The sequence below is a fragment of the Glycine max genome, chromosome 13 (genome assembly GCF_000004515.6).
Source record: "Glycine max cultivar Williams 82 chromosome 13, Glycine_max_v4.0, whole genome shotgun sequence".
NCBI classification, from domain to species: Eukaryota; Viridiplantae; Streptophyta; class Magnoliopsida; order Fabales; family Fabaceae; genus Glycine; species Glycine max.
The window spans coordinates 13,462,086-13,487,403 of record NC_038249.2 but is presented as its reverse complement, the minus strand read 5'-3'; the positions used below and the strand labels follow the sequence as shown (position 1 = coordinate 13,487,403).

Genomic DNA, 25,318 nt, shown 5'->3' with positions numbered 1-25,318 from the left:
TTCCTTAAAGTTATTTTCCTGAAATTAAATCAAATGATTCACATTTATAAGTTAACTAGGTAATATAGGTATAATGTTTTGTCCAAGTGAGTAGTGGAATACATAACATCAACTAAGTATGTTATAACAAAGTTTCATGAGATTTTTTTTATCTTAAAGAAATACAAAAATTTAAATGTTAATAATCAAGAGTGTGAGTTAAATTATGAAATTATATAAAACTGCTCTCCAACAATGTTATTATGGAAAACTGCTCTTCATAGTTAGTATAACTTAGGAACTTTCGAATCCCCTACACTACTAGAATAAAGTCATTCTACGTCGGTTAAAAGTTGTCTACGACATTGGTTATTAACCGTTGTTGTAGCCAACCCATAAAAATCATCTTAGATAATGCTATCTTTCTAACACGATTTTTAGGTCAAAACTATCTTAGAATGAAACATTTTAAAGATGGTTCTTAGGTAAAAACCATCTTAAAATGATAGATTTTCTAAGAGATTTTTTCAGAGAACTGCCTTAGAATGTATGATTTTTTTTAAAAAAATTAAAAATATTGAGGATTCTAAAATGGTTTTCCCAAAAAATTGTCTTAGAATGTAACATTCTAAGATGATTTTTTAGAGAACCATCTTAGAATGTGTTTTTTTAAAAAAAAAAATTAAAAACTTCATATACATTGCTTTCAATCAATCTCAGATTTCTATTCCTAGTCATATGTCATTTCAATTTCATATATTCTGAAATAATAATAATAATAATAGAGCTAATAATTATATTAATATCAGGATAAAATTGCTAATAATAATAATTTCATATACATTGCTTGTGATCCATTAGATTATAAATTATATTATATTTTTCTCAAATTTCCATGTATGTTATGCTCAAAAAGAACACACCTCTATCAATAAAAAAAATTTAGAGTCATTGTACTTGTTATTGCATTATACATGGATAAAATGTAATGAAAGGATAAAACATGTCAAGTAGACGAGAATAAGAGTTTATAATCATTACTGTACAGTAATAATCTAAAGTTACCTCCTCCAAACTTCTAGACCACCGTGACTTTCTTTTTTCAAATGTTTAACTTGATTCTTTTGACTTTTAAGTTCTGCCCTCAAGATTGAAAGACCATCTCCGACATGATGAAGAGAGAGCCAAGATTTTATGCATAACAAATTACCTATAGAAATATTGCACAATGTAACACAGTCAAAACTTCTAATAGTTTAATAATATGTTGGAACCAGACATTTGAATTTTAAACCTACAACTCTTTGATGTTGAGTTTTCAATCATATAAAGCCCAAGATTAAGGAAATCATGGTTGACAAATAAACTAGAGCACAAGAGTGCATTTTGAACACATTTTTACTAGAAAGATTAATGATTGATAGAATAATTCTCTTCCAGTAGAAATTCTTTGAGGATGTGCTGGAAAAGGTATAGGAGAACGAAGACAAGTGCCTCTATTTGAACTGTCAACTTGAATACTCTATTCAACTTAAATGCAAGTTGGCTTTTGAACTTTGGACTAAATTGGTTAATGGATTACACTTTCAAGGATATTTTTGAATTTTCTTACTTTCACAGACTAATGTAAAATTGCTATATTTTTTAGTGACCCATATGATATATTATCTCCAACAAATTAATACTATGGAGGCGTTTGTTGCACGAAATGATTTATCTTCTTGCATTATCTGAAATATGAAAGTGGGAAGTCAAGGGAATGATCATTGGATTTGGTTGGAGGATACTTCAACTTTGCTCATAGTTAAATCCACTTTCTCTGCTTTTTATAATTTGCAATTTATAGAACTTACGAAATCGATCCATGTTGAATTGTATGGGTTCAATTGCTACCCCAATAATTTATTTTTGCTTCTATATGTTCTTTAAATGAATGTAAAAAGTTACAAATGATAAAAGAAGAATAAAAATTGGATTATCCAATTGATTCTAAATTGCACCTCATCTATCTTTTATGCTCTTAAATGGAATAATTCTACACTAGCTTGATAGTTTTATTCCTCACAGAGGTATGGGTTAGGGTGATCCTATGTCTCTCTATTTGCTTTTGTTGTGTACGAAAAAACTTGCTATTTTGATCCAGGAAAAAGTTGATTCAGGTGATTGGCAACTTGTAAAAATTCTAGGATTGGGCCCTCTATTTCTCACCTCTTTTTTGCATGTGATTGCCTCTTATTTGTTAAGGCCTCAACTAAGCAAGTTAGGATGGTTAACAAGGTGTTAAATTTGTTATGCAAAGCTTCAAGCATTAATAAACCATGCACAATTAAACTAAAATAATATACTCTAATGTAAGGAACAATAATGCATTTCTAAAAAAAAGGGTAAAGTACTAATAAAGAAGTAACCTATACACACTACACACTACTAGAAACAATATTTTTAACATCGGTTATTTTGAACATTCAACATCAGTTTTAAATAGATGTTGAAACAAACATCGTTAAAAGTAGGTTATTTTTAATACTATTTATAAAAATCGATGTTGAAATATACTATACAACATCGATTCTTCTCAAAACCGATGTAGCATAGTAGTAGCAAATAATAAAAAAAAAGCATAAAACATCACTTCTACCAAAACCAATGTTGTATAGTACTTACAACAACGATTTTTTAGAAAAAAAACCGATGTTGTGCTATACGACATCGATTTTGGCATAACTGATATTGTATAGTACTTGCAACATCAATTTTGGGGAGTATGAATATTTTTTTTAATATTTTGTTTATTTATTAAATGAACTCAAACTTGTAAATTAAAAAAAAAACCAATTTAGGCCAAAACCAACTCAATCCAGGCAGTAAATATTATATTCAACTTATTATTGAATAAATACTAATAAATACAATAATGTCAATACATAAATATCATGTGTAACTTAAGATTTACATATCATTTATAACCAAGGATTTACATAAGTCTAACATTTGCAAATTTTCTTAAATAGTAGTTAGTGCTTCATTTTTAACTCTTAGAAAATATCTTGTCCATTGAATACAAATTGTCTTTATTCTCTCTGGTTCCAATGGTTTTGGATTAGTACTAAAATATAACATTATTGTCACCAAAGATTGTATCTTTAAACCAATTTATGAAAGTCTTGTTATGCTCTTTCAACACCCTATTCTAGATCATTTTTGGGTTACTTTCCTTCACTAAGGCTCCATGACGAACTATGTATAACATGCAACCCTCGTGAGCCCTTATCTCTCACTCTCTCATCATGTCGAGACTCGAAAGCCCAACAGGTTTTGCCTTTCCAATGTACTATAAAAAAAACTTCATAGCTTCTTCTATAATGTCCTTTTAACAATAGGTGCTTCAGGACTGTGTAGATTCTTTGTATACCCTTTTAAGATCTTCATGTATCACTCAACCAGGTACATCTATAGTAAATAAACGAAACCACACAATTTAATTTCTTTCCCCAGATGAACAATTAAGTGAACCATAATGTAGAAAAATGAAGAAGGAAAATACATCTGCAACTGACACAAGATAATGACAACCTTATTTTCCAAGTCATTTAACTTTAGAGGATCAATGACTTTGCTACATATGACATTGAAGAAAAAACACATGCAAGTTATGGCATGCCTGAATTTGTTTGGCAAGAAGTCTTGTATGGCCACCGTCAAGAGTTGTTGCATCAAGACATGGTAATCATGAAACTTTAAGTCAACTAATATTAGATCTTTCGCTTGCACAAAACTCTTAACATTTGAAGAGTATCTCTGTGACACTTTCGCACGCCTCAGACATTGACCAAAATTTGTCTTCTTATTTCTTGACGACAAATTTTTCTCCCGGGATTTTATTCTATTGTTTATATTCTTTTCCTCATGTATGCAATTTCTTTTTCCTTTTTTTTATTATGCATGGGGGCAAAAAATAACAAAAGCTAGAGGAAAATTAGAAAAAAATGTCACAAACACTCATTATGTGATTTAATATTTAGCAAGAATGAGAAAAAAGAAAAAAATATATAAATATAATAAAATTGATGAACAAAGCTAGTGAACCAGCTACACAAAAAGCAAATGCCAAGAAAATGAGGATCAACAACTCAATATCTAAAAAGGCACCATCCCAGTAGCTACTACTTGCTAACACTAACCAACAACAGAGTTTAGGTTAGGCAGCTGATTAAAGTTTTAAGTGCATTCTATGTTGTTGCTAATGGACTTTATGCTTGATGAGGTGTGTATGGTTCACCTATTCTTTTATCTTTGAAAAGAATTGCTTGAGGAGGGGAAGCTAGGGAATGTGAGAATTTGTGGGAGCTGTTGCTTCATATCAAAAGAATATTAAGAGATTCTAGAAGATGGATTTGTGGAAAAAGTGTCATGTGAATATACAATTACTTTCTTTCCAAGGAGTTAGTCATTTAGCCATGTATTTTAAATTTTTATTAAGTTGCAATACAATAGAATGATGAATTAGGATGGAGCTTATTCATAACTTCTTGTTACTAGTGTACATGTGTAGCACCGAATATTTTGAATTGTTTCTAAACTTGTAGAAATGCTAAAGAACATAGTAGTGCTTATCTTAAATTTTTGCTAGACTTTCTTTTTTACTTTATGTTTGTCCTAATGTATCCTTATTTAATCTACTGAGATGAGAATTAAGTAGTTTGATGGATGGAGTGGCCTTGCATTAGTTTGGTGTCAATTTTATATTTGATTTGTAACCCTGATGTTTTAACTTGTAGTGGTATCTCATAAAAAAATTTAATATGCACTAAATTGTGAGATTTAGCAATGATATATAACTATTTTCATTTTGTTATTTTAATTGTTGATTCAGATTCCTTTTGAAGACAATAATGGAGAATTGCCTAATTGGGGCTTTACCCAATCATTGGGTTTGGAATTTGGATCTAATTATGGTGCTAGTTTACTGGGGGGTGTAACTAATAATGCAGGCCCAGAAATTGATCCTAAGTTGTTCACTTTTAATGGCGAGTTAAAAGAGCAGTATACACATGGGCAATCTCAACCTGCACTGAAATCAAATTTTGAGTACTTTCTTATCATTATTGCTTTGAGAAATTGTATTCATAAAATCTCTTCATACAAAAATTTTTACAATAAAGAGTGAGATAGGATGAGAAGACTAGGAAGTATGTAATAAGATGGCCACAATGTGATAAAGATAGATAAAGAGAAAGAATATATCACATGGTCCTACATAAAGAATATATCTCTTCATACAAAAATTTGTACAATAAAGAGTTAAGTGTTAAGGTAAAACTGAAATTAATTAACTAGTGTCAAAACTTTTGGCATCTTGATAGCAAATAATCCTAGGCAATACATGCAAAAAAAAATTATTCTACATAAACATATCACATGGACCTACATAAATATATACCATCATCAAGGACCTACATAAATATATACCATCATCATGTTTCATTCAAACAAAAGATAAAAACTAGCAGTTTTTGGTAGCTGTCTAACCTCTAAAACAAAAATATTTTAAGAGTTGTTACTTGTTCTGTCTCAATATAGTTTAGATTGGATTATAACCCGAGCTCCTGAAGCAACCCTGTAAATCAAAGTCATCAATCAATGACTGAAAATTGTAAATCAAAGTCATCAATCAATGACTGAAAACTGTAAATCAAACAGCATTAACTGGAATTTATACTAAGTTCTTGATGAAGACAAACAATGACAACTTATATTGGCAGAATATACAGTTGCACACGCAGGTATTTTTTGTTGATTATTTCAAATGAGAGCATTTGTTTCCAAAGTTAATTCGATAAAAGAAGTTGGTGTATATGTTTGCTTGAAGCATATGGAAATAAAGTGTAGTAATTTGGTACTAAAGAAATTTATTTGAATTAAAATTGAGCCAGTGAAATAAACAAAACTACTACAACATTTCTAAATATATTGTCTATGTATCCCTCATGCGTTGGAAAAAGGCAACATTGCTTCTCAAATTGAGCACGTACGCGGAGGCATGAAGTTACAATGAAGACATGAAGCTTACCTCGAACCCGACAGTGACAATGGCAACGAGACTGGCAGTGAGATCAATGACAATGGCACGGAGACATGAAGCTTACGTCATACCTCAGGTCACCATGAGTTCCCTAATCCTTGCAGTAGAAACTGAAAAAGGTCCTTGGGTTAACCTCGAGTTCCTGAAACAGACTTAGGTTTTCAATATAACAACATGGGTAAGTTACAATGAAGACATGAAGTTTAGACGAAATGTACCTAGGTAAGTTGGCGATGGACAACAAAAAGCAAGCTGTCACGGTCTTCAGCGCGATGAAGAACAACAAGCTTAGATGCAGAACAAGGGAGGTTACACGGAGAAGAAGAGAGCGCGAGCAAAATAGGCTGCGTATGATATAATTTAAAATGTAAGTCCAACATTGGTTTTCCATACAAAACCGATGTTAAGATTAATTTGTTAACATCGGTTTTCTTCAAGAAACCAATGTTAACTGGTCATACGTTAACATCGGTTTTCAGAAAATCGATATTAACGAACATAGGTTAACGTCGGTTTTCTTAAAACCTGATGTTAACGAAGAGATATTAACATCGATTTTGGAAAAACCGATGTTAACAAATTAATCTTAACATTGGTTTTACAAGAACCGATGTTAACATCACTTCGTTAACATCGGATTTTAAGAAAATTGATGTTAACAGAAACACATTATTTATAATTATGCCACCGCGTTTATGTTAACATCGATTTTACCAAAAATCGATATTAATCTCTCGATATTAAATCTGATTTTTGTAATAGTGAATAAACATCTAACAAGATCACCTATATACTAAACCCAAAAAATAATCCCATTTCCAAAATGCATTCATATATTGCTTTAATCAGATTTCTAGAAAGACCTTTCAGTTTAGAAGTAGACACAATTTTTCATTCAAGAGTACTACAACAAAATCCATAATTAGTTTATTTAAAATCCATAATTAGTAGAACTATGGATTTCGTTGTTGTATGTTTGGTAGAGAGGAGTGAAACATGGTTCAGACTGTGCCTTTGAATTTATGTTAGTTTATATAAAATCTTCATTAATATACTATTAGTGCGTCTGGCAGATCAAATTTTTTTTTATTAGTACGTCTGTTGTATATTTTTTATTAGTTATTTTTAAAGGTTTTTGTTTTAATTTTTTTATTTTAATTTTTGTCATCAAGTAATCACATCATTAAAAAATCTATTAAAACAGTTTCATATGTAAAAAAAAAATTCATTTTTTTAAAATTCTCATATATTTTAAAAATTAATAACATCAAACTAATTAATAAAAAAAATTAAAAAACACAGTTTAACGCATAGGCTAAACTGCCTGTATTACAATGTCTCGTTCAAGTTTTGGATATCAAAGATGCAAAATGCATATGTGCATGCGTGGCATTTATTGTTGCTTGGTTTCAGACATATGTCTTTATGCCTTTAGAAAGAAGTTTGACTTCTACTGATAATTAAATAATGAAACTATTTTTAATCACGATCTAATATATAGTTTGCCATTTTCATTTTCTTGTGAAGAAATAAGTTCCCATTCGACCGAAAAATATATATCTAGAATTATCTACAACTACATATGATAAGAAAGGATATCAAATATAGGAGGGCTTATCTTTCTTGACATTTAAATGTTTTGTTATGAAATTATATATACTAATTATTATTTTTGAATTCATAATAAAATTAACTTGAGAAGGTTAGAAATGTAACGCTTCCTGGGTAGTATGCCTCTCCAATCGTAGCTATGGCCTTTATTCTCAATGAAGTATTTATCAACAAAAGGAGTTGTGTCTACAAAATAGAAGTATACATTTTCTGCCACCAAATAAAGCAAAAGTATATCAATAAAAACGAATATATCAAAATACAAACTGTACTAGGTAATTGAAATTCGAATAACGTCCTTATCTCTTTGAAAAATGAATAACAATTTTTCTTCTGATAGAAGACAAAATTTACTGAGGTTTTCACTTAATCATTCCTAGTGTTGAAGCAAAACTTTGGATCTGGTACTTTAACACCACATAGCATCGATACCATACCTAGTGTTGAAGCAAGTGCAACAATGATTAATCGATGACTTAGATACTTTTTTTTTATTTACAATTTAATATTTTTTTTTTCATTTTCATTCATCGTGCATATATAATACTTGCATTCGATCTTGTATTCTTGTTATCGTTGGACCGTTCAACACCGTTCCTCAATTCACAAGCACTAATTTATGAAACTTCATTATCCACGTTAAAAAATAAAATAATTCTATTAAAACTTTGCATCAATATAATAGAACCATATTAAAGGTTTTGTAGTAACACAAAAAAATCAACGATGAAAAAATAATTAATAAAATCATCTTAAAAAAACGTATCATATTAATCATATTAATAATTAATAATCATCTTACAAAAAAACTATTAACCTTATCCGTAATGTTAAACTTAAATTTTTAGGTTAATATTTCATTTTAAAAAAAATAGTAATTTCATTGTTTAGGGACTACTAGATGCTTTGGCCTCCTATAAATTAATATGTACATGTGCTTCTATCCTTACTCTCTACTAGCTTAATATGTTTGTCCCACATTACAGGTATAATGTTGCAGCAATACTAGTGTACAATAATAAAGAAAAAAATTCAAAGTAAATAAACAATACAACATTCCTCCCCTGTTGGATAGACAATGCTGGGTAGAATGCATGGTCTCAATGATCGTTAAACCAAAACTATAGGATAAACAATCAAAGACTTACAGCTTCACAAAGTTTGCAAGCAATGCAACGTTCCTCCCCTGTTGGATGTCATCGGAGTGCATGTTCACCATAGAAACGGGGGCTCAAAGGGCCTTTCTCAAAAGGATAGTTAATCTGCATTAAAAATCATGCATTTAAATAGAAGTTGCAACAATCTTGGCCAGCAACAAGTTTTAGAAGACACTTGTTGTAACTTTTGTTTCGAAGAAGTGTTTCAGTGTCAGCATTAAACCTCAAACCATTTCAGTGAGAAAAAGTGTGTTGATGCTACGCTCCAACACTGTCATCCAAAGCATTGGTAATGATTAGTTACATTACAGAAAAAAAACAAAAATCAAACTGAACATGAAAGGCTCCCCAACTAAATATCAGAACTCCAATCCTTTGAAATGACAGACCTTTTTTGGAAGTTGTAGAAAAGTAGAGTAGGACTGTGCATTTAATATTCTTACCATAATAATATTATTATGGTCATACAATAGTGTCCAAGACATAAGCAATGATCAATACTATAAAATAGCAACCAAGACATAGCTAATGCAATATACATCAACATCAATACCATTACAATGTGAAAACAACACCAGAAAGTGAAAGCCATAAATGTCAACTTATAATAAACAAGGACAACTTGAAGATAACATACTAGGTTCAAATGACGATTTACAAAAGAAATAGATATAACTGAACAAGAGAAAACAGAACAGAGTATCAAAGAGAAGCATTGCCTTAAGGTTACTAATATCATGATGCAATTTAGACAAGAAACTAGCAAGATTATGTCCATCAAGTATGTCATGTGCAGCTGCATTGTGCTTCTCCTAAACAGAATCCAATGCAGCTATATAAGACTCATCGCGTGATTGAGCCTTGTGGATAAGGTCATACATCATATTTTTCACCTTTGACATTGCAGAGACAACCACCAATTTTCTCCCCGAATCATCCTTAAGAATTATGTCAGCAACATTTTTTATTCTTTGAGAGGTTCCCACACAGGTTCCACCAAATTTGTGAACAGACCAAGTTTCTCCTTTGGGTAGTTGTTTTTCCTCCAAGGACACACCAGGTTTCACATCTACTTGCAAATAAAGTAAAAAACATAAGTTACTATATTTGTCTATTTCAAAACAAAAAGGACAAGTTCTAGCATAAAAGTAAGTCGCAACCTGTAAGTGAAGCACGTACTGTGGTACTTGGTGGTAAAGTAAGACCCTTCCTGAGAATCAGTATAAAGCAAAACACAAAAAATCCAATTAATTTCATGGGGAGAAAATCATTTAAACATGTATATACTGCCAAAATTATGAGAAAACAGTTTATGCTTTGCAAAGGATAAATAAACAAAAAAAGGGAGAGTAAAGAATATACTGTGTGTGGAATAACCAATCACTTGAAAGCTTATTTAGCACGTATCTGCCAAACAAACGATGTTTACAACTTTTGTTAATTTGCTCTTATAATCTTATTATTCAAACTGAGGGAATATAACCTCAAATTCTCCATTAAGCTGATAAACTTAATAATCAAACATCACGTTTCATAAATGATATTCGCTCTCTCTTCTCAGCTTATTCTTTTTCTTTTAAGAGCAAAAACTAAAAAGAATTAAAAACAGTAAAGTCGCATCATTCAATCACGAATGTTCAAGTAAACTTGAAAAAGCAAAGTTTCGCGTTTACTAAACTGAAAAAAATTAAGTAAATGGAGTGTGATGAGAGTGTGAGATTGTTGTGAAAGTGAAAGGAAAAGAAGAAAATGAACACAAAATAAGAAAGATAAGTTAGGAAAGTGAAAAGTTGGAGGAATAGATTACCCAATGAGGAACACGCCGCAACAGATTCCAGAATCAAGATCGTGATCCTCACGAACAGAAATGGCAGCACAATCCCGAGCACCAGCACCACCGGAAACACCGTCGGAGTCGATATCTGGCAATCAGAGCCAACCGCCACTACCGTCATTTTTGCCGATCCCTTTCCCTCACTGTTCGATATTGTCACTCTCTTTATCCCCCTCGTCGAGAGAGAGAAATTGCATTTCTACTAAGAAAAAGAGTTCACGTGTTCGGAATTTTTATTGGCTCCTACTAGGGTGAGATCAATTTTCCCGAGAAACAAAGAATATCAAAGGTCCTAACCTGTCCGCCCAAAGGGGAACGAAGGCGGTTTTCTCTTAAAATTGTGGTTGTTGTTTTGTCAATAATTATAAAATTACCACTAATGTATATTAATGTGAGTTGTAAAAAACAATTTTCAGGTATTTTAATTACAAGTTTATCACCGTGTCATTTTCTAAGACAGTCTCAGATAATCGTTTGTGCATAGTGAAATGAAAAGAGGAATTGAATAAGCTGTATGGATTTTTAATTTTTTTATACAAAAAAAATATTCTAAGACGGTTCTCAGAATAACTATCTTAGAAAATCGTTTTTGAATTTTAAAATTATTTCATTTTTTGTTTGAAAAACATTTTAAGACGGTTCTCTAAAAAACCGTCTTAGAATCTTATACTTATTTTAATTTTTTTATAAAAAAATTATATTGTAACACAATTATTTGACAAACCATTTTAGAATGTAGTCATTCTAAGACGATTATTTTCTTGAAAACCGTCTTAGAATGTACAACTTTTTTTAAGATGATTTTTTAAGAATCGTCGTAAAAAATTTTGACTTTTCACATTGTTGGCTCTATAATTGTCTTTTAATGTGCCATAAAATCGATGTAGAAACATATTTTTCAAGTAGTGGTACTTTCTAAAGTACACCTTAATGCTACACTTTACAATGATTTGTACTTAAACCATACACATCAAATTATATTCACAACTACTTCTTGATTAAGTTTCTACATATTTTTCTACACTCATCAAATCATATTTCTTAAGTCTTAAACCTAAGATTATTTTCGTCACAAAAGCTCACTCATTTCTTATATATCTATATTTACCTGTATCGGTAAATTAACACACACACACACTTCATTTCACTTATTTCTAAAGTAGAGGTTACAACCACTTCCTTGTTAGGTGTGTTGGGTTGGTTATGAAGAAAACCGTACTAGCTTGCTTGTTAGTTATATAGTTTTCTTATAATGAATGTCTCTATTTCAATTGATATTATTTTTGCTCGTTCCTCTCATCACATGTTCCCTAACAAGATTACTCAAGAGTGCTTTGAATAAATCTAAGGACTTTATTTTGGTGAATAATAAATCTAAGGACTCTTATTAAATATTTTGTTTGAAGATATCAACCATGGCAACTTTAATGATCACACTCAAATTCATCACATAACCTGCTGCATATATAGACTTTCCTTGGTCTACAGCAAGCATATCAATAGTAACACAACTCAACTAGAACAAAATACAATAACATGATCCAAATTAAAACACGACGAATTAGGATTCATGAACGAACAAGGACACCAAACTATTTAAATTATTTAGAATGGATGCAACATTTATTTTATCGCCAACTTATTTTTCAAAATAAAGTTCTATTGGCGATGTATTTCGATGCATAAAATGACTAACAAATGCGATATTGATCAAGGACTTCGCCATCCCTCTTTCCTGTGGTGATTCTGAAATCCCTCAAATCTTCGTACTTAAATGGTCGATAGCGTTGTACATGGTCAACTTCCACCAATTTTTTTGGGGCCTCAACATTACCATCCCTTGGTGATAACATAAATGCACCAAATGAATAACGAGTACCCGTTTCCTTGCATATTACACGATGTCTGGCATTCCAAAATTTTCCATTGCTCCAAACCTGTACAAAGATATATTTATTTTATAGTGGATACATAATGTTCAAAATTAAAATAAGGTTTAGCTAATGTGATTCAAATACATAAAAATATCTTGTTAATCTATGCTTACATGTCCAACATCTCCAACAATGCAAAGGAAGGCCCCTGGTATGGGAGGAACTGCCTTAAATGAGCCAAAATCATCCATCATCTCAAGACCACTAACATGTTCATCATCTTGAAGTAGAGTGATAAATCCTGTATCTGAGTGCAATTGTGCTCCCGTGGAGCCTATAACATCTGGGGTAAAACTATATTTAATAGTCCTCAAAATGAATGGCCAGTCCTTGAAATCATTATCCATTATACCCAAAGACTCAGCCATTTTTTGTGATAAATTTGATGCCAAGTCATGAATTGCTTGACCATATTCCTTTATTATTTGCCTATGAAGAAAAAATAAATCAACTTAATGAATGTTAAAGATATCAAGCTCATTCTTTTTATCTGAATTTAAAGTACAATAGAAAGAATTGAAGTAAGAATGAAAAAAATAGAGGAGAAATAAAATATATAATTTTTTCTTGACTAATTTAGATGATCATAAAGAGTGAAAAAAAAACTATATGAAAATATTTTATATACTAATTAAAAAAATATATTTGCTGCATCATTTTTCTTCACGACACAATTATTTATTATATAATAACAACAATGATTTATTGTATAATGACAACAATGAGCTTCAAATCTAATACCTTATATTAATTACTCTAACTCTTACAATTAGGCCAACTTTGAATGAGTTTTAAATTGTTATTCTTTATATATATATATATATATATATATATATATATATATATATATATATATATATATATATATATATATATATATATATATTAATTATAAAAATATTTAATTTTAAGAAATTAAAAGAGAAATACATTAGCACCAACAAAGCATCTCTCGTTCAAGGCAAATTGGAAAGATTTCCCTAATGGTAGTATCCACGAAATTTCGTAACCCCTACCTCTCATTTTTGTAATCGAATTCAGTGACTTAAAGCGGGAAAATCACCTTCATTTTCCACCCATTTAAGCCATTAGATTAATTTTTATGGTCTAGATTTTACCATGCATTTATTTTAAAAAATACTTTTAATTTAATTATTGACTTGGTTCGTATATTTTTTATACTTTAAAATTATAAAAAATACTACTGAGCGGTGAGCGCATAAATTAATTAATGTAAAGTTATTTTAATTTAACCAGTGATCTCTAGTATTATTCAAATTGTCTAAAAATTTCTGATAATTATTTAGTTATAAAAAATCTTTTACCGAGAATGAAAATTTTTACAGTTTAAGATCTACAACATTTTTTTATAATTTTTTATGCACATCGTGTATATCTTTCATTAAAGGTAATCTTATTTTAATAGTTAATTAACACGATTAATAATATTGTTTATGATTTTAAAGTATATAAAAATATTGTGAATGTATGTATACATGATTTTGATGATGTCAAAGAAGAATCTAACAAGGCTGCTTCAAATGATAAGCATTTGCTTCAAGAATAATTCAAGATTGCTTCAACAAACAAAGCCTTGTTTCAAGATTCACTAAAGACCAAGCCTTGCCTTAAAACAATGTGCTTTCAAGACATGCAAGGCTCTGGTAATCGATTACCAGAAAGTGTAATCGATTACCAGAAGACAGGGTTGAGAAATAGCTGTTGAAAAAGGTTTTGAATTTGAATTTTCAACATGTAATCGATTACCATATGTCTGTAATCGATTACCAGCAACGAAACTTTGGAAATTCAAATTCAAAAGTCATAACCCTTCAAATTATAATTGTGTAATCGATTACACAAACATTGTAATCGATTACCAGTGGAAAGTTTTCAGAAAATCTGCCAACAGTCACATCTTTTCATTAGATTTGTGAATGGTCATCAAAGGCCTATAAATAGGTGACTTGGGCACGAATTTTAGACAGAGAGTATTTTTGGTCCAAAATGTCTTATCCTCTCAAAAGACAATGAGAGAGATTCCAAAAGAACTTCATTGTCAAATGCTCTCTCAAAAGAAATCCTTGACCAAACACTTGCAAAATCTATAAGGATTCTTACATGATCTTCATTGTAATATTCTTCTCTTGAAGAGAGAATTCTTCTTCCATTCTTCTTATTCAATGAGATTGGTTAAGAGACTGTGAGTCTCTTGTTGTAAAGCATCTGAACACAAGGGATGGGTTGTCCCTGTGTGGTTCAGACTTTGTAAAGGATTTTACAAAGATAGTGGAAATCTCAAGTGGGTTGCTTGAGTACTGGATGTAGGCACGGGAAGTGGTCGAACCAGTATAAAATTGTGTTTGCATTTTCTCTTCCCTTATCTTATTTATTTTGTTGCAATCAATTGTGTCTTGCATGTTTAAAGAACATTGTTAAATTGATTGTTGTTGCTTCTTCTGTATTCTAAGCCTATCTCTCGTAAAATTATTGAGGCCACAAGGTCCAACAAATATAAGTATTAAATTAATAATTTAAGTAAAAAAGATCTATTAAAACAAGTGGTAAAATCTGAACCATCAAATTAATCTGCTGATGTAAAATGAGTGAGTTTTCCTCCAAAGTCACTGAATCCACACCCCTCTTTTTTCTACCAAGCAAATAAATGAAAATCAATAAATCATACTATGTCCAATTTTCCTTGCCTCCAACATTATCCAATCTAAACATGTGGTTAAAAATCTTTAATTGTACTATACCGGGTAGATATTTGCCCTAGCCTAATACCTAATATCCCCTATAGTATTAGGTCCTTGGCCTATCCAAATACTTGATACCCCTTTACTAGGTACTGAGTCTAACTGAATACTAAACATGTCTCATCCAACTTATGATGATCTTTATAAAGAAAGATCACCCTAATTATTTGAGAAAGTATCATTAGGGATAACATCAATTTCCCAATGACAATTACATATACATTATCTAAAGAGGCAATCTTGAGAAAAAACTCATAGGTCGAAGATCCACTAAGGTGAGGATGAAAATGAGCTGAGTCGCTTGTCAAGGACCTATGACTCGGCCTATTTAAGGCTCGCCTCGGCTCGCCTCGACTTGTTTACTATAAAGGTCAAGCTTAAGCTCTTTAAAAGTTTTTTTAGATAAAAAGGCCAATGTCAAACTATAAAAAAAACTTGTTAAGCTTGACAAGCCGACTTGTTTAAGTAATAATAATAATAACTATTATCTATAACATTTTTATGGCATTATGAATGACAGGATGAAGTGGCATAAAGTGCTTAGAGAGTTCCCTTGCATGTGAAAAATTTTCAAAAAGAAAAGGACTTAAATTAAAAGGATAATACAACCAGATTAATACTTCCAAAGAAAAGAATGTTTTGTAAAGACATTTTCAGACAATTTAAATATTTTTATTTGGCTATATTAGTATAAATCATGTCTAATTCATATATTTTTTAATATTATGTTCTTTTTTTTCATTTTCTTTTGATATACTTTGTGTTTTAATAACTTGAATTCAATATGATTTTGTACATTACTTATACAAAATTTTATAATTGTTTTTTTGGTTAGTATTTCACTAGGTTTTAAAACAATTAATTGGTTAAAGATGTCTTTAAGTAGGCTTTTAAATAGGCTCGTAGGCCAAATCAGACTTTTATGTAAGCCCAGCCGAGCCTCTAAAAAAAGCCTATGATAGGTAATGAGTCAAGCTCAAGCCTTGCGTATTCAACTCAAGCCGAGCTCAAGCCTAGTAAAGTTTGGCTTGATATGACTCATGTCCACCCCGTGTGTATAAATAATTACATGAATATCGAGATAAAACACTGTTGAGATCTTATTACTTAAGCATTGAAGTACCTTTTATAGGTACCTCATCCTTGGCTGGCCAAGTATCATTTGGAGAAGAGGAAAGATCATTCAGAGAACATAAGAAAGGAAAAAAGTTACTTATTTACCCTCGTACAAATACAAAAGCTACTTTGATCTTAAATATAAAAGAAAACTATTGGCCTCAAATATAAAAAAAATAAACTAATTTTACATCATTTAATTTCAAATATAAAATAATTTCAACTAATTTTACCTCATTTAATGCTACTATCTATAAACCAACCTTCATTTATTAAGATTTTAATTTTAATACTATTTTTTATTCCTAATACTAAGTTCCAGTAAAAGATATAAATTGGAGGAAAATTAACTTTTAATTAAAATTTATGTAATTAAACGTGATTAATTAACTTTCATATATAACAATTTTCAAGCATACAAAAATAAATTCTATATTGTTGGAGCCAAATAAAGAAGGATTGAATGAGAGTAACATAAAGAACCTGTGACGGGGTGACACATTCAAGTTGGAGCAGAAATCTTCAAATGCTTGTGGTGAGGCATGCATGTCATATATTCCCATGCCCTCGTATAGAGGACTTGTTGGCATTGCCGCCCTATAGCCACTCTCAGGGACGGAGGGTTTGTTGCGCATTTTGATTTCCGTGGGAAGGTCATGCAAGTATTTAACCACTGACTTCATGTCAGCCATGAGTGTTAGTGGAATTGAGTGGTTGATGATTCTGAAACACCCTGGTTTCTCACATGTTTTTCTCAGCTTCTTGCGCTCCTCTTCCTCTGAAAGCCTCTGGAAATCCACCACTGGAACAATCGCCTCCATCTCTCTCTCTTTCACGTTACTTTGTTGTTCTTGTTCTTGTTCCTTTCTTTGGCTTGGGTGAGAGTGAAGGAAGGAACTCTTATTAATAGTGATGATTGTTGCCTTGTCAGAAAAAAACAATTCGAAGGAAGTGAAGAAACAAAGACAAAAAAGAAGGGACAGTAAAAAGGGAGAGTTAACAAATAACTGTCCATGTCTTATTGTTTCCCACTGGAGAAGCCCTGATTTGGAAAATTTAAAAGGCGTGAAATTCATACTCAACGCGTGAAATTCTGAAATGGTCCCGTGAAGAGCGCTTATAGGACGTAAGACTATGTATGTCCCAGGATAAGAAAAAAACAAAAACACAAAAACTAGCATGGTCCCACGTACTGAACCAATCACATGCAAATAGACATGATATCTATTACGGTCTAAATAAATACAAATTAGTACCCATGGATCGTATTCCGATCCTTACATGCTTAGCTTCTTGCATTTTGTGTTTGAGTTTAGGGGCTTGTGTATCCTCCTAAATCAAATTGTATTTCAATTCTTAATATTTAGTTTTTATGCACTTTGTGCTAGACTCTAAGAGCCTGTATATCCCTTGGATCGGGTTGTATTTCGATATCTACACACCTAGTCTTTAAGTACCTCGTATTTGAGGTTAGGAGAGTGTGTATCCTCTTTGATCGGTTTGTGTCTCAATCCCTATACAATTTGTTTCTCAGAACCTTGTGCTTGAGGCTAGGGACCTGTCTACCCCCGGATCGGGTCAATTTTGATCCCTACACACTTAGTCTCTACGGCATCTTATGTTTAGGTTATGAAGTTATCTACCTTCCTGGATTGGTTTGTGGCCTGATCCACAATCCTTCTTATAGGATCTTAATTAGCCTGACCACTGTCATATTACATCCAGTCCAATCTAATCACCTTCGAGGGTGATTGTGCTATAAAATATCATGTATACAATTATGTACCGAAATTTTTGGGATATGGGATAACATTTTGATAGGCCATAAATGCTTTGATTCGGGAGTACAGGAAAAAATATGTGCTATGGACAAAAATAAATAATTATTTCTTTTTGTAAAAGCAATGGTAAAAGATAAATAATTATTTTGTACAGTCTTACCCTTTATCATTCTTTTTTCTCCATATCGAAGTCCAGCTGATTCTTGAAGCATGAATTTCATTCTTCATTTCTTCTTCTATGTTACGTGTCAACATTGAACCTTTAAACAATTTCTACATGCTCTCAACAATGTAGATAACGCCATTCTGTTGGGGCAATTAAGAATTGCATGAGTATGATTTATTTAACTTTTTTTCTCTTTCCTCTCTGGCTACACTTCATTTTTCTATCTATTCAGATATATAGAACCTTCAACAAGATGACTCACAGCATAGGCTGTCACCGAAATGGGCAGTAATTAGACAAAGTATTACGGACAAGAAAAAAACACTTTGGAAGTGCCCAAATACCTCAAACTAGTAGCCAGCACATAAATATAGCCTCAAGACTCTATGATGATAATAATTTCATTTAATGGTAATAACAATTCCATTTAATGGTATTAAAAAAAAGAACATTACCGACAGATAAATAACAATTTCAGTGTGTATATATATATATATATATATATATATATATATATATATATATATATATATATATATATATATATTAGTTTGTAACCCGTGCATACATACGAGTCGTTTGGTTTTTTATTCAATAAGCATTGGAATTTTTGATTGCATGGTAGGAATAAAAGAAAATATAACCATGAATGTAGCCCACAAAAAGAGAACTGAATATTTATAATAATATTGTGCTAAAAAAATAAAATATTATATGCAATTGAAATAAACTATAACCAAATTTAACCTGAGTCACTGTCTTTCCAATTTTTTTGCCTTCTGATAACTACTTCCCAAATTTTATCATAAGACCTGAAGTAAAACAAAATTTCATCTCCATGGATGAAATCATTGTCCGCCAAAAACTGATACCAAGGTCGAACAATGCGTTTTTCGCCAATGCCAGGGTCATTGACGCTAACTTTCCATTGAAGGGGATGGGCATGTTTTCTCAGGATTGTCATATGTTGAGCACAAGCATCAACATACAATACAACAGAGGGTGGAAGTGCATAGAGTAGAAATTGAAATAAGTAATATAATTTAATAAGTATTGGAATAAGAAAGTATAATTAGTACATGAAGATTTACCAGTGGATAAGGGGCACCGAGCATGGATTTAGTGACTTATGTAGTCGTCCTTACATATTTTCTTGTAGTTAGTCAAGGTCTTCCACATGTTTGTTGTTCTAGGGGTGGTATGAAGTGTAAGTTGAATATCCAGTTCTGGTCGCAAGCGTAAAAGTTGATGGTAGTGGATTCACAAATATTTAAGTCCCTTCTGAACTCCTTGAATCCATCAACGAAGAAAAATTTGTTGCGATGTTGCTAGACTTTGATTTGGTGAGTGCCTCCATTGTATTTGAAGTGGACAAATTGCGGATAGTGTGGTGCCCACGATCGGTGGTAAAATGATGGTATTTCAATGATGTCCTGGAAGAAAACATTTAAAAGATTACTAATACAACTTGAATGAATGAGCAATCAAAATGAAAATAGATTTGTTTTGATGTAGAGAGTACAACATAGTTGTATAAATAGTTAATCTTACCATGTCATTGTGAAATGCGACTATGAATTGGTAGATGATGGGTGATATAATAAGTGTATGCCTTATCTGCAGTGAGCCCGCATCATAATAGTATAAAAAATTAAAATAAACAGATGTACTTTATGAATGTGATTCTAAAGGATGAAGGTGGTGTTATTCTCAAAATACAGGAGTAAAGAAAATGAATGTTGAAAACATATAGAAAAATAAAAGAAATGAATGGATTGAGGGCGTTGGGAGAAGTTGATACGAAGGACTTATAGCGCTGGAGGCAGTGGATGATTGTGAGCTCATGTTGGTAATGGCAAGGAGATGAAGAGTTTTTGATAAGCAGCAATATTGTGTTGAACATTGGAAATGGAGTATCATCGAAAAGTTTGATTTTGGCGTGTGCAATTGGACTGTGGTAGCAGGTAATAAAAAGATGATGACTGGCTTTTCCCAAGGGTGGTAACTGGTGGCTATTGGAGTGGCTCAGGAAGTGTGGAGCATTTATTGTGGCGTGTGAAGACTAAAAGGTAAGGGGTAGGTGAATGATTGTGAAACTAGAGAGGCAGTTATGATGCCCTGTTGTAAGGATATGAAGAGTTTGTTATGCTTGTTGTGGATCAATGTCAGTATCCTTTTCTGCATTATTCACTAAAATAGTAATGTCATTATTGTTTATTGTAGCAAAACTAGCCCATTATACGTAATTGTAATTCAAATTTCATGTTTATAAAATATCTATTATGATGTTGTTGTTCTATGTTAGTATTTTCAATGTTGGTTGTTGCAGCTGAAGAACTTTGACCTTGTTCTCCAAATGAATGCGGTGCATCAAACTATTGTAAAGTAGCTAAATATGATGTCGCTGAATTTGGTGTATTGAAATCGATGCCAAATAAATCGGTCATCCATTCATGGGTGGTTGTGGTGACTGACTCGCCAATGTGGCCAAAAGTTTGACGAGCAAGTGAAGGAGTAGAAAACATTGACTGAGGATGTGGAATTTCAAAATATGTTTGTTCAACACCTGACCCTGCAACATTTTGGGTAATTGCTGTGTATGATCATGTAGTTGTTGTGCAACAGACAAGAACAAAGTAGTGTTTTTCCTATACCATTCCATGTACGCTGGTGTATGTGTCACTATTCCTTCAACCCATTGCCCAGCTAAAAGATTGTTGTGTTTGTTTTTCTAGATATTAATCTACTCTATATAGTATTCCATCCAATCAGTGTAATGATTGCCTCGCATGTCAATTTGGTGAAGTAGATCAAGATTCATGGGATCAATAGGGATATTTTGTTGTAGTCCAAACTGTAGCTTCACCCGATTTGTTTGATGCCATTCGACAATCGAGAAACAAATAATTGCAGTACATGCAGACCAAATCTCCATGTCTCTATAAGCATGTCTGGGTAGGTGTTCTTCAAATCCTCTATATGGGACCCAAGAAAACTGAAATATATGCCAACCAGGCAACATGTTAGTATGTATGTACATATTTAAGGTACAGATCATGATAGTATTATACCTCATGGCTCTCCATATGATCTATACGAGACCTATATCCGACTAAGTCACCATGTTGTGTGGCCCTATATTCTAATCTACCACCACTCCATCTGAAATGTAAAACATACAAAATTAGTATTCATTGTAATGTTATAATACACGTCGTTGAAATAAAAAAATTAACATTTCGCTATATGTAAATAACCTTTTAGCCAGTGGAAAAGTTATTTCGGGTTGTGGGACTCTTAGTGCAATAAAAGGCATGCGGTACCAAGCCCATGACTGCAATAGTATGACACAACCACCCATAGATTTACCTACCTCTGATGATGCTCGACATAGTTCTCTATACAGGTTTGCTAATCAAGCCGAATCCCAACTATATTTTTTTGTGTTGTTCAAATCACGTAATAGGTTCAAATACATTAAATGAACTTTATTTCCAGATTTATCAGGAATTAAAGCACCGCCAATCATATACATTTATGTAAGCTCTACACCTGCATTGTAGTTGGTGCGTTGTTGGTTCTTCGGGCAATGGTGCACGCATGGTTGTTAAACTCGCGATTCTACGTAGAATCGTGGAGGTTTCGTAAAATCGACTCGTAGAATCGAATCGTAAACTCGTAAGAGTTTATTCAAAAGGGCAGCAACAGAACCCACTACCCAAAAGGCAACAACAAAACCATCTACCCACCCTTGATGAAGCCAAAATTTCAATTAACAGATAATTTGTCCATGTTCGGAGGACCACCTTAGCGTTGCCAAAATTCAACACTAAGCATCGTTTCAAACTTTCAATTAACAGAGATTTCAATTAACTGATACTCTCTTAATTTAGCAATAGAACCCAAAACTCAACACTACAATGAAGCTAACAATAGCCTTGCCAGAATTTCAATTAACAGATACTCCCTTAATAAGCATCATTTCAAACTTTCAATTAACAGAGATGAATTAACAAAGAAGCTTTGAGAAAGAAAACACCTTAGCGTCGTGGAGCAAAGCTTGGAGCTAGGTCAGGAAATGAGAGCTTTCAAGTTTCAAACAATGATGAGGACCACCACAATGCGATTAGCTTAGCAGTCCAGCACTGCAGCACGACAGCGATGACGACAACCACGACAACACGAGTAGCTCAGCGAGAGTCACTTTGGGGGGTTAGTAGCTTGAACAAGGTAGAGTGAGTGAGTAGAGAGAGTCACGAGAGTCATTTTCGGGGGTTGTTGTAAGACGTCGTTTCGGGTTTTCATAAAATCGTGGACTCGAAGCAGACTCGCGAGTCTACCTAAACTCATCCGAGTCTACGCAAAATCGGACGAGTCTACTCCGGTTTCGATTCTACTTCTGATTTAACTCGTCAACTCTTAGTAGAATCGTAAAATCGTAAGATTTTATGATTTAAATCGAGAGTTTAACAACCATAGGTGCGCGCAACATGCTTAGCAACCATGTCAGCTTCAATGCGGCTCCTTTACGTGCATTTTCGGGAGGGACTTCCCCTAGTAACTCGTGGCATAACTCATCCCAATGTAAGAAGCTAGGTCCAGCCACAACACGACCATCGATTCTAATGCCTAGATGAAGTGCAACATCTTCGAGTGTGATGGTGCACTCTCCCCATGGCAGGTGAAAGGTATGTGTTTCAGGCCTCCATCATTCAACCAATGTAGTGATCAATGCATGATCAATTTTACACTGTTTGATTAGGGCAATATGTTGGAACCTGGTACACGATAATAATGGTATAATTTGTGGTTTTGGTTCAGGTATTGTATGGTAATAGGAAATAATTAACTCATTAATCGTAGTACGTGAACGATGAACGTGTTGATGATGCAATAAAGGTTTATCATCCATGAGAATGATGTCAAATGGTAAACCGAATACAAATGATATAAAATTTGAAGTTGGGTGATGCAAATGTGGTATTGACATGCACCTCTCATCTATTTATCATTTAAACTGTGTTCAGTTTTGCAAGCACAAATACACTTAAGGTAACTATAATGCCTTGACATTCCAAAGCACATTTATAATTTGTCTCGTTGTAAGGCCTGGAGATTCCAAAGCACGTTAACATGACTGTGGTACTGTGATGCATCGAGATTCTAATTCACGTGAATCAATGAAATTTCGTGCACACTGTTCACCCGCATGCGTACGTTAGCCGCATGAACTTGGTTCTCAATAATTCGCATGTCCTTAACATTACACTTAAGGTAACTGTAATGCCTCGAGATTCCAAAACACATTTATAATTTTTCTCGTTGCAAGGCCTCGAGATTCCAAAGCACGTTAACAACAATTGTGGTACTGTCACACATCGAGATTCTAATGCACGTGAAGCAATGACATTTTCATGCATACTGTTCACCCGCATGCGTACGATAACCGCATTAGCTTCGTTCTCAACATTTCGCATGGCGTCAATGTTACACTTAATGTAATTATAATGCCTCGAGATTCCAAAGCACGTTAACACGACTGTGGTACTGCAACGCATCGAGATTCTAATTCACGTGAACCATGGACCCATGATTGATTGCATATATAAACCTACCATGTCACCCAATACTTTGCACAGTTGTGTCTAATCAAATTGTGAGAGAAAATAAAGAGGGCTAGCAATGAGGTCAGAGCCTATTTGTGCATACGTTTATATCAATGGTGAAATCATTCAAAGTTCAAATGAAAATGCAATTTTCAGAGGTGACAACACAAAGTCGTTACTCTTGAATCCAACAATGACGCTGTCAAATATAATCACTGCAATACAGTCATCAATTACAGATAATGGTGTTACGCCTATAATTAATGCCATTTGGTATCGTTGTCCTGTATATCAATTAAATGGTGAAGTTCAATATAGGGCAATTGAAATTATTGACCAAGAAAGTGTCTCATGCATGTTTCATACATTTCTCAATATGACAAGTGTAATATGTATGGAACTTAAGTTGATGTTCATAATTCATTATCACCTACTCAAGTTAATGACCTAAGTTGAGCCGACATGGAGCAGAAGCTGGAGAATACCCTGAAATTAGAATGAATAATTTAACATATTTTGTTGTTGTATTGCGTTGAAGTTTTTCTCCATCTTTATTATCTAGTTGCAGTTATTGCATGCTTTGAAGTTGTTATTTTTAATTTACTTTAGTAATAATAGTCTACATATGCATGATTTCAGATATGCAGAGCAATGTCATACCTAACCCTCACATGCACTGACACCCCATTAAAGTGTGGTGTTGCACACTATTCACTCACATGCGTATGTTTATCCCATTAACATGTTTCTGAACAATCCATGTGACCTTGGCATGCGATACGGAACACTACGGTCAACAATCATGATTAAACAAATAGTCTGTCATGTATATTAATGTGTGAGGTTGCATATTGTTCACTCACATGTGTACACTAATTTACTCACATGCACTTAATGTCCTACCTAATCGTCGTAACTAACTTTGCTGCCTAACCCTCCCACCTAACCTTTCGATCTAACTCTCTTACCTAACTTTCCAATCTAACATTCTCACCTAACCTTCTTATCTAACCCTCGTAACTAACTATCCCACCTAACTTTTCAAACTACCTCTCTCATCTAACCTTCCAATCTAACCCTCCCATCTAACCCTCGTAACTAACTCTCCCAACCTAACCTTCCAATCTAACTCTCCCACCTAAAATTCCAATCTAACTCTGGTACTAAACTTTCTCAGCCTATATATAATATCACAATTTGACAACAACATATCACACACAACAATTTTCTCACAAAACAAAACTCCATTTGTAACTCTCTCTCCATTTCCACTCATATCCCATAAGCACCACC

General features: G+C 32.7%; 1 protein-coding gene and 1 long non-coding RNA gene across 11 annotated transcripts; both read right to left on the bottom strand.

The window, feature by feature from the left end:
* Nucleotides 1-6,068: 6,068 nt before the first annotated feature.
* On the bottom strand, nucleotides 6,069-11,056 carry LOC100527216 (NADH dehydrogenase [ubiquinone] iron-sulfur protein 8, mitochondrial). 10 transcript variants are annotated; one of them, XR_005888102.1, is made up of 6 exons: nucleotides 10,637-11,005; nucleotides 9,723-9,898; nucleotides 9,053-9,100; nucleotides 8,821-8,934; nucleotides 6,280-6,405; nucleotides 6,069-6,203 (listed from the first exon to the last, which is right to left on the bottom strand). It is a non-coding gene; the product is annotated as an NADH dehydrogenase [ubiquinone] iron-sulfur protein 8, mitochondrial (long non-coding RNA). The 10 variants fall into 10 exon arrangements; XR_005888105.1 differs by lacking the exons at nucleotides 6,069-6,203; nucleotides 6,280-6,405 and adding exons at nucleotides 7,705-7,882; nucleotides 9,990-10,039; XR_005888104.1 differs by lacking the exons at nucleotides 6,069-6,203; nucleotides 6,280-6,405 and adding exons at nucleotides 7,705-7,882; nucleotides 9,990-10,039 and having other exon boundaries at nucleotides 9,053-9,898.
* Nucleotides 11,057-12,015: 959 nt separating this feature from the next.
* Nucleotides 12,016-17,352, bottom strand: LOC100790426 (1-aminocyclopropane-1-carboxylate oxidase 2-like). The gene is made up of 3 exons (NM_001254142.3): nucleotides 16,956-17,352; nucleotides 12,711-13,026; nucleotides 12,016-12,600 (listed from the first exon to the last, which is right to left on the bottom strand). Exons 1-3 carry the CDS (start codon nucleotides 17,291-17,293, stop codon nucleotides 12,355-12,357), a joined length of 900 nt encoding a protein of 299 aa, NP_001241071.1. The 5' UTR covers nucleotides 17,294-17,352; the 3' UTR covers nucleotides 12,016-12,354.
* Between the last annotated feature and the right edge of the window lie 7,966 nt (nucleotides 17,353-25,318).

Excerpts from the sequence above, each read along its gene's own strand:
- LOC100790426 (NM_001254142.3), bottom strand. The coding sequence starts at position 17,293 with ATGGAGGCGATTGTTCCAGTGGTGGATTTCCAGAGGCTTTCAGAGGAA. Across the intron at positions 13,027-16,955 it reads AATGTGTCACCCCGTCACAG|GCAAATAATAAAGGAATATG; the intron begins GTTCTTTATGTT and ends TTTTCTTCATAG. Across the intron at positions 12,601-12,710 it reads TTGTTGGAGATGTTGGACAT|GTTTGGAGCAATGGAAAATT; the intron begins GTAAGCATAGAT and ends ATCTTTGTACAG.